The following is a 10,465-nucleotide window of genomic DNA, read 5'->3' on the forward strand; positions in this document are numbered from 1 at the left end:
GGTAAAAGATGTTGGCAGGCAACCAGAGTCCTCTGAGTTTGTTGATTTTTCTTCAGGCACAGATTCTCTTCATGTTCAACATATTGGACCAGATTTTTTTTTAATTAATTATCCAGCACCTTCAGCTTTATTTATTCAGTGCAAAGTGACTGTAAAATGCCACCCGATCATAAAAGGAAACAGCGTGCACTCATTTTGTGATGGAGTAAACACCCCACTGTGCTAACTTCAGGTGCTCTGCAAAAGAGACTCTGAATCCTGCAATTTCTTCCATTCTAGAGTTCTGCATTTGAGAGTCTGGATGCAGCTTTGCCACAGGTTATAAACCTCTGTCCTTTCCTGCAGTTTCTCAGCAATTTCCTCCCATCTGCCACACCTTTGCCACCATAGCAAATTTCTGACCTCACTTAACTGCTCCGATATCAGAACACGATCCCTGGAAAAAGCCTTTTCTCGTGTATCTGAGGAACATTACACCATTTCCCCTGTATACCAGTGACAACTAATCTAAAAATAGCTGTAAATACAGGAGAAATAGATCAGCAATGAAAGCCACTTCATCATCCCTGGCAGCGGTTTGCGTGAGCTCCCGACTCACACGCAGTGTGCACATATGGCTCAGCACTGCCGGGTGGCATCGCCGGCGTGGGAGCACTAAAAGCCCACTCACTCCCCTCGTGCTCAGTGCTGGACACATCTGCAAGGGACAGTCCCTTTCCCTGCTAGAGGCTCACAGGAGGCAGCTGGGGGAATGCAGCCACGTTCTGCACAGGTTGCATCAAGTAGCTGAGTCGATGGTGTTCGGAAAGGTCTGTTTGCAACAAAGGATATGTAGTTTTGCACAGGGCAAGGAGTCAATGGGGATTTTGAGCCTATCAAAGGATTTTAGCAAGTCGAAAAATTCATTTTCTGGTGAACTTGTGCCCCTGGAAGTCATGGGAATACCACACCTGCTTAATAGTGTCACAAGTGTGTGGATTTAACAGGAACAAGAGGAAGCACCTCCTTCCCAGATCTGAGAAGTAAGACCCTGGATTTACCTGAAAGAATCACTGCACAGGCATGCAGGCCCAGTGATCCCAAACTGGCAAAGCTGACAGCCAGCCTGGCAGGATCTGCAGAGTGCTGACTGGAAGCAGAACACAAATTTGGGATTGGATGGTGTTCCTGTACAAGCAGCTGCAATAAGCTGTGTCCCTTATGAACTGCTGTACAGCCTTAGCCTGCCACAGTGGCAGGGTGGGCATGGGTCCGGCTCCTTTGCAGTCCGACTCTTTCCTCAAGAAAGAGTGAGTTGTTCTCCAGTCTTTCACTTGGTCTCTGCAGAAAGGGCTGCATTTGATTCAGCATCTCCTGATCCAGAGACCGTTCACTCTGGAGTGTAGTAATGGTCATCTCAATGTTAGTGTTCAATGATTCACCCATGAGAAGCACTAGAGTATTATTTCAGCACTTTCACTCTCCCAACAAGACCTTCCAACACCTACAACATCCCAGCTCCTCTAACACCCTTCCCATGGAAAATGACCTGTCCCAAGGCACCCACACCACACTTTCAGAGCTCCTGGGGACTTGTTGCCTGATCCTGCTCCAGCTTTCCCTAGCAGGAACACACAGACCCAAGCTGCCAGGCTCTCACCCTTTCCCTCCTCCACAGACTCCCTTTCAAGCAGCAATAAGGTTTCAAGACACACACATCCTGCAGTGCCTTCACCATGGAGATGGGAGGGTAGAAACAAAGGGGTGAGGGGAGGTCAGTTAATCCCACAGACACCACCAGGCTGGGACACACATGGGCTGGGGAAGAGTTCATTTCAAAACTAAATAGAAATGAGGTTATTGAGCTCAAGTTCTCCTCTGTGCTCTAAACCCCAGGCTCTGCTCCCCCTTCTCCATTCCCCTTATCCTCCCCCTGCAATATGCCTTGTGTCTTGATTATTCCCAGGCAGGAACAACCATGTGATTGTGCCTGGGGAAGTTTACGTCAGTTTTCTAGGAGGATGCACACTTGGAAATGAAATAACTCAAAGTAAAGACAAGACTATCTACAGTCTCCCCAGCAGACACCACAGCTGGACATCCCAGCCAAAGGAGAGTTTAACCAAGCAAGAAGACTTCAAGTCCATAGATATTGAGTCAGGATCCCCATTTCCAGCAAGGCTAGGTCACTTTATAACTCAAGTACAAAGTTATGTGAAATTCAGCATCCTTTAGGCTTCAGCTCTCTTCTGCACTTTTGCTTGTGTAGTGGGATTCCAACCCTGCCAAATGAAGCCACAGCCACTCCTGGTACTTGTGGCCATGGTCTGCTACAAATTTTTATTTTCAGAGGGGCTTTAGCTTATCAGAAAAGGTCTTTATGCTTCTCCTTTCACTTTACTTTTCTGCAGGAAGAAGTGGGGAAGCCCCAAAGAAACTGCTACAGCCTGCCAGGCTTTGATTTTACATATGGGCTGTACATCCCCAGGACAGAAGGAGTTGCTGAAGGTATGACACTGCCACTAAAATAGAGACCTACAACAAAGTCCTAGTGCTAGCAGGCACTCGACTGTCCTTCCCAGACCTCTTCAATACTTCTCATCAGGCTGGAGGTGCAGAACTCCAAAATTCACCCACTTTCATTATTATCACCCAAATTGCTTGGTGACTAGGACTAGTAGAGTTTCTCTATCACACTGGAAACTTTCAGAGGCTCACACAGAACCCAAGCAGTGAGGGGTATGGCACCTGTAAAGGGTGATACACGTGGCCACGGTCATCACTTTGTTAGAGCTCCTATTTTGTGCTCTCAGGGTCAATTCCCTTGAGAAATCAGACTTGCTGAGCAAGCCAGAGTGGAGGGTGAGAAGACACCTTGGTCATGGTGCACAATCAGCTTTGCTTTCCCAAACAGGAGTTACCTGAAATGCCTCATCTTTTTCTTTTCCCCCTCTCCTATTTCCTTCCATCTCCAGCAATAGGCCACTGGAACACAGTAGACCCCAGATTTACAGAGCGCAGGATCATGGGGCGAGACTTCATCACCATGAACCGAGGTGCCCTGAAGGAAGGTTGTGTCACAGCCAGGGAACATAACATGTACTACAAGTTCAAGGACCTTCGGCTCAAGGGTGGACCCACACACTCCCGGAGAAGGCCTCCTAAAATACCTATGGACATGACTTTTGGCATGCCCCCAAGGTAAGGGAGAAGACTTGAGTTCTTTCTCAGAAGGAAATTATCACTTCCTACCCTCACATCTACCTCTCTCCCACATCTCAGCTAGCACAGTCCCCAAAACAGAAATGTATTGAACTTGGATATACTGCAGCTGAGTCACAGCATCACTTCCATGTCTGATTACACCTCTCAGATAACCAACTACCTAAATCTAACATAAAATGCACAATACATCCCCATTTCACCTGTGGCATTAAGGGCTTGGAACCTCTTAAAAATATGTTTAATGACAACCCTTTAACTTAAAGGAACATGAAGAGTTGTAAACCAGAATAATGACCTCCCAGGGTCTGAAAAATCAGAGCAATAGCACTTCTGTCTGCACTGGTTAAAATATTCTGCTGTAGTAAAGGATCAGTTCTTTATCTCTGACTCCCACTTGTTAGTTCATCACCCTGCATTGGGTAGAAACTGGTGGTAGAAAAGGAGAGAGGCAAAGAAGCTTTTCACTGCTCTCTTCTGCTTTCTTGGGCTCCCTCCCGGAGCCTGGAGAGGACCTGGTACCTGCTGCTCCCCCAGGAATCCCTCTAGAAGGGCAGAAGCCTATTCATCCATCCCTTGCAATGCAGCAGGATGTTTAAGGCTTCACAGAGTCCTCCAAAAGATTTATACAAAGCCTCCAGCATAGGTGAGCCCTGCCTGAGGCTAAGACAGGTACAGCATTTAGAAGTGACCCCTGTAACATCCCCCTCATGTACCATCTCCCAGCTGCCTGCTGTGCTGCTTTCCCATAGAGAACTGTGCAATAGGGAGTTTTCAGGGGAGAACATCAGCACCTTAGACTGACTTCGAGGTCCTTCCACTGCCTCTCTTCCTCAGGAGCACAAGGGCAGCTGGAGAGCACTGTGGGCTGGAAGAGCCAGTGTGATTCCAACACAAAAAGTGCTCAAAGCCTCTGAAACAGCCTCTGAAGCAGCTCTGCTGCTGCTGGAGCAGAGGGTTTTCATGCTCTGTGCTGGCCTAGACCAGACATTAGGTTTCATTTTAAGAGCTAGATAATAATCACTACCAGGAAAATAACAGCTACAAATTCTAGAGAAAAGACATGATGAATGGCACCAAGTATTTTACATGATAGTAAATGGGCTTTGCATATGCAAATTGAATGGATTTTAAAATGGTATTTAATGACAATTTTCGTAGCAGACATTAACATTAATTGCATCAAAATGAAAATGTAGCATTAGCTTGCTGTTAGCTGCAAATGCCCCAGCTATAAAGCTTTATCTTTATCAGTATCAGCCCTCACCGATGTGACAGGGCTGCTCTGCAAATTGCAGGCAAAAGGGCTTTTATGTTTCAAAAGTATCCCCCAATGTAGACCAAAATCAACATCAATTTTGCTTTATTTCTTCATAAACAGGGGTTAAATGGCTGCCTGTAAGCAGCCTGGGCATCTTTCAAAAGTTTTAAGGAAAATCTGCAGACCCCACAACAGCAGAAGTAGTGGGAAAGGGCTTTTAATTTAAAGTTATTATTGTACAACTTGCCTGCTCCTTAATAGCTACCTTTTATGCAGCTTGATTGTATTTATCCCTTTTACTTTAAAAGCATGTTATAGACAAAATCAAATTACTGGGATTATCAAGGAGTTGTTACAGCCGTTTTGGTAAAAGTGAGAATTTAACACACTTTTCCATGACTGACAAGTTAAAGATACCAGCTTTGGTGAGCCCAAGCTGGTCCCTAGTCACAGCTCACCAGGTTCAGCAAGACTTGTCTTGCTAAAAACTACCGTTGTCCATAGATTTGAGTTGTTTTGGGACTCTGAGCCCTGTACAACTGTGTTCTTAGTGCTGCTAACTAGGAAGGTACTCCCAGCTAAGGTACAGGCTGGTCTGGGGGCAGAACAGAACAGTGGGATAAGGTCTTTTTCCGGGACTCCAGGAAATTCATGCCTGTTAGAAATTACAGCTTTGATAAACACCTCAGGTACAGCGAAGTTTTTTAGCAAGAACAGAGCCTGCCTGTCATTCCCCAGCCCAAGGCACAGCACAGACTACAGCCAAGTAGGCCAGAGAGCAAAGGTGCCTTTCCATGGCATGAAGCAGCTGGAAACACCCTGCCTGATATCAGTGGTGCTCAGGGGAGCCCCAGAACACTCGTGCAAAGCCCTCCCAGTCTGCACCCACAGCCCTGTTGCAGCTCTCCTGCACAGTGGAAATTGCAGCTGATGCCAGCACACAGCCTCAGGCTGGGCTGCCTCCCTGGGAACAGCAGCACAGGGGGCTATAATGCCCAAATAACTCAGCAGCTCTCACAGGAGGGTTTCTGTGGTCAATGGGTCACATGCAGGGGCTTCTCAAGCCCTGGCAGCTTATCTCCAGCCCCTGCTCAGGCTCTGGGCTGTGCTGCTAAAGACTTCTGTCTCCTAAAGACACCAAGGTCAGGAGTTCTCCCCAGGCTCACACCTATGAGCTCTCCTGGATCATCCCAAATAGAAATGAGCACAAGTGCTGTGGTTGCTATTAGTGCCTTATTAATCACAGCCTGGCCCTGCTGCTCCCTCTAGCACAGCAGATCGCTTACACCTCTGCTTTCTGCTCACAGTGGACGTGTGCTGCATGGAGCATTTCACCAGGCACCAGAGTGAGCTTTCTGAAGCTTTGAGTTCCCTTTCCTGGGATATTTACCTTCAAAGGTCACCCATACCCCTCTATTCATTCCCCATAGACATCTTCCATGGGAGAGAAGCAGCTCTGCTTTTTTGCTGATTCCCCCCTGTCGTCTCCCTCCCTTTTCCCAGAGTAATGTTTGCTGCGAGTCATGTGGCCAGCTTTGTTGTGAGAGTCATAAAAAGGACATTTTTCATCTCTCCTTTTTCCTGCTCTCGCTCCCTTCTCTCTCTCAGCGTCAGACAGAGATTTATTCCCTCCCTGATGCCTGTGGCATTCAGAGCTGGGAGGGGTCAGGGGAGGCACTGATGGGACGATAATAGATAATACAGTGGTTCCCCAGGGTCTTGTCCAGCTCCGTAGCCGATCCATCAGCAGGCAGTGCTCGTGCCAAGGTCAGCGGTAACGAGGATGTGGTAGGGTCCCAGCCTCCCCCATGGGGCATCCTCCAGTCAGGCTTCCCCCAATTCATGCTCCAGCTTCTGATCTCTACAAGAGTTGCCTTGTGCAAGCCACAATTTGCAAGAGAGCACATGTCCACTGAGTGCAGGCACTGGGCTAAGCACCACGTTACAGTGCACACGTGCTCAGCTTCACCTGCCCCAGCCCTCATCCCCACCACAAGCAAGTCTACAGGTTTGTCTTCTAAGGAAAATGCCCATCATTGGCAATTCCTCCCCTCTAGAAGATAAACCCCACCCATGTGCTCTGTGCATGGCACAGTACAGAGCTGTAAGGTGTGTGCAGATGAAGGTTAAGGTCCTCCTGGACTTGTCACAGATCTTTTCCCTTCAACATAACCCCACAACACAAAGCTACTAGCAAGTGTATTCAACTCCCATAATCTTTGCATAATGACCTTGTTTTACAAGGAGGAGGATTCAGGCCACTGACTGGGCTGAGGTTTGATGATATCAGAGACCAAAAGAGACAGAGGATCTGTGAAGACCTCCAGGATCTTCACTGCTGTCAATACAACCTGTTATTCCAGGTGGATTTGGAAACCCCAATAGATGTCCAGACCTGCATTTATCTTCCTGACCACCTCCTTGGATTGAATTTCACTGTGCACTGAAATTAGCCAACATTAAATGATCATTTTTTGGATCTAGAAGTAAGCAGAAAGATGTGGATGCTGTCTACAGCTAGGCTTTGGATTATATTGGTTTGTGCAAGGTCACACAAGGAGCTGGAAGCCAAAACACACCAGCACACAGTTGGAACTCCAAGCACAAGTTTTCTCCCCAGGAGTGAGCAGGGCAAAGTGAACCCTCAGCATGAACACACTGCCCAGCAGTGCCAGGGCTGCTTGGAGAGAGAAAAGCTTTCATTCTCCTCTTTGTAAGTTTTCTAATTCTGCATTCTATGTCCCAGAACCTATTCCTGGACACAAGGACTGCACAGACATGCCATTCTCTGCCATTCTGCACCTGTACCTCCTTCAAACCCTGCATGGCCATAGCCCTGCCTCCAATGTGCTGCCATCCACTTGGCAGTTGGCCTGTAGGTTGGGCTGACCTTGGGTGTGCTGGCAGGATTTCCCTGGCACTCTGTCATCCCCATGTCTCCTGCCGGGTCCCCCCCACTGTCAGCCTTCGCTTCAACTGTCCCTTCCCTGAATTTTACATCCCATTTTCCTTCTATCTTCATCTCCTCTCTCCATTCCACCTCCCATTCTCTAAAACTGGTCTTCATCCTTTGGCAGCTGCTCTCACTATGTCCCTGCAGCAAACTCATCTCTCTAAAGCATTTGGTCACTGCAATCTCTTCCTTCAAATTGTCACAATTGGTCAAGGGCATCAGTTATCCAGTACCTCCTCTATCATTTGCAATTGTCCTAATTTCTCAGTTTACCTGAGACAGGAGATTTCAGTGCTCATGTTTCTGCTGAGCAAGTGGCCTTTCCACCCAAAGTGCCTGTGATGCTTGCACACAGCCAGAAAAAGTTTAGGAAGCTGCCCAAAAGGTGCTGAGATATTTCCAGCATCTCTTTGGCACACTGAATGAACTGACAGGTTTATTTTTGAGATACTTAAAGAACATTTCAGGTCATTAATATATGGCTGTAGGGGCTAATATAGCTATAGACCAGCTGCAAAGATGTCAAAGAAAATACTGAAGAGCAGAGGGTGTTCCTGGAAAGAACCTACCAGGAAAAGCTGAACAGGCAAGAAAGATGAATCTCACAGCAAGCTCACATCTGACCCATGATCACTGGAAGTCAAAGAGAGTGTGAAGCCATCAATATGCTAAAGATTGGGGCAAAGAAAAGTTTTAGGGGAAAAGAAAAAGACTTTGAACACTGCCAAAACATATTGTGAAAACATAACATAGTGACTGGAATCACTGTCAGGCTGAAGGTGCCAGAAAAATACACCAAGTTAAAAAATACAGGACTCAGATAATTACACATCCTACCCAGCTCCACAGTGAAAGGCACTTTGTGTCTCTGCCACCATTCTCACATTGCTGAGACAAGAATTCCTATTTCAAGAATAGTTTTCTTCTGCTGGAAGTGTTCCAGGCTGGGTATGTGCTCACATCGCTGTGTGTACATCACTACCACAGAGCTCCCACCCGCTCCGCTCTGCCTCCTGCCCTGGTGGCTGCAGCATCTGGTTGGGCAGAAAGACCTGTTACGCCCTTCAAAAGGTCCTGAAGATGCTGATTCTCCTTCAGTGGAGTTATTTACTGCAGTTGTAGCAGTTCCTGACTGTTTCAGGCTCATGGCTTAAGAAAATATAAACAGCCAAGTCATGGTTTGGCATAAGGTTCAGGTCCTGCACATCAACCACAGAGCTGGGAAAAAAAAAAGATCTAAAGAACAGATTACATCCTTATTACCAGTTGCTTTACACTGAATAGGAAAGTAATTTACTCTCTCACACAGACTGGCTGTTGTCTGTGGGTTTATCTCCATTGATTACAGATGGCTGAAAAATTTCTTCCAAAACTTTTGCCATCTAAAACTAATTCTTGACACAAGTAGACTTTTCCTTTGCCAACTTCTGCTTTTGCTGCCTGTACACTGAAAACCTGGGTCAGGGGAGAAATAACCACAGAATCCTTTCTGTGAAAACAAAGCTTTTCAGGCCCCATCAACAGCTTTTCCATTCAAGTGAAGTCATGTTCCCACCCAGCCAGGAGATTCAAGCATGGGATGAAGGTCAAGGGGAAGACCTTGCTCTTTGATTTCTTTTCCATAGCATTGGAGAGGTTTTTCTGGTTTTTTTTTTACTTTTCACTCATTGGGATGTTTAGCATTTGTTGATGCAAACTGAACACTGTTCACTCTCAGCCTTGGATTGACAACTCCAGGCAGAAAAGCTCTGTCCCAGAATCACATCCCACCTGAGTTTCTCAGAGGATAACAGCAGATTTCCAGTCTGTAGACAAATGTGTTGAAGACAAACATAAATAATCATCAATTAATGCAGCCAAAGTGTGTGTCCAACCCAAAAATCAATGCGAGCACACAAATTGCAGCTTGTGAAGCCAGTTAGTTGTTTAATGGGCAAGAGCTGGCTTGGTAACTTCAGTGCAAGACACATGTTTCCATATGTGCATTTAGGACCATTGCAAGTAAACATCTCACTCTCGGCCTGGGAGGGAATAGTAAAGCAAATTGGTGCTCTTGTAACCATGTGTACTCCTAAGTACAGCTATGAGCATCTGATAAATCTTTTAAAGTGCATGTTTACAATGGATTTTATTCTTTTTACTGTTCTATACATACGAGCCCTCTGAGCAAAATAACAGATCCTCTGACACTTGGAAGAAGCCACTGCTTCATTGGCTACCCGCAGTGAAATAATTTATATTGTTATTTCCTCACCCAAATTGCAAGGATTGTAAAGAAGGCTCAGAAATTCAGAGCAATCAGTGCTTTGGTGGCACAGCCCCTGCAGCTGCCACACAGGTGGACAACCCACTATTGCACTGAGAGTTTTGCCTGCCCAAAGACTGCAAAAAAAAAAATTAGTCCCTAAGTGTTTTCTACCAATTTTTCTCTTGTTATTTTCTTCAGTGGTTAATGGAAAGTGAGGACAAGTGGAGATCATTTAAAAATGATCTTTCAGGCCTCTCCATGGGTTTATTGCCAGGACCTATTTAGAGGACCATAAAGCTGTAAGGGGCCTCTAACTTTAGTGTATAGTCCACGAGCTTCTTAAGAAAATGAAGAGCCTTTACACTCACACCCAGCCTGTTTTGCCACCTCTCCCTCGCAAACACCCACACACGTGTGTGCAGGGACCACAGTGATGCTAATTGAATTCACCCTTGTGAAAGCCTTAACAAATTGTAAGTGACCTCTTATACAAATTTCAAAGTCGAGAATCCACCACTAACTGCACATCCCTCTTCTGCCATTCACTGTTATGCAAAACCCACAAACAATTAAAAGAAATAATGAAGAGCCCAGCGGCCCTCTTTCCTAATTAGCTGCAGGAGGCAGTGCTGGGGAGTGTGGCTAAGTGCTTCAATTACCTCGGCCCTCCTCGCTGCCCTTGTTAGAAGAGACAGGTCCACGGGCCAAAGGGGAACAATTAAGGCAAGGCAGAGCCAGGCAGTTTGCAGGGGGATGCTGGGTCGTGCTGGCTCTCACACAAGGGCCAGAGCTGTAATCATAC

The 10,465-nt window shown here is 46.4% G+C and overlaps 1 protein-coding gene across 1 annotated transcript in view; it reads left to right on the plus strand.

The window, feature by feature from the left end:
* The window catches only part of LOC103808274 (chromosome unknown open reading frame, human C9orf171), a 58,899-nt gene that overhangs the window by 32,828 nt on the left and 15,606 nt on the right, over positions 1–10,465 (plus strand). Inside the window, exons 2-3 of the mRNA XM_009081047.1 lie at positions 2,391–2,487; positions 2,955–3,180. Coding sequence (XP_009079295.1) covers positions 2,391–2,487; positions 2,955–3,180 — 323 coding nt within the window. The remainder of the gene's footprint in view (positions 1–2,390; positions 2,488–2,954; positions 3,181–10,465) is intronic.

Source organism: Acanthisitta chloris, unplaced genomic scaffold (genome assembly GCF_000695815.1).
Source record: "Acanthisitta chloris isolate BGI_N310 unplaced genomic scaffold, ASM69581v1 scaffold4678, whole genome shotgun sequence".
In the NCBI taxonomy this organism is placed as follows: Eukaryota; Metazoa; Chordata; class Aves; order Passeriformes; family Acanthisittidae; genus Acanthisitta; species Acanthisitta chloris.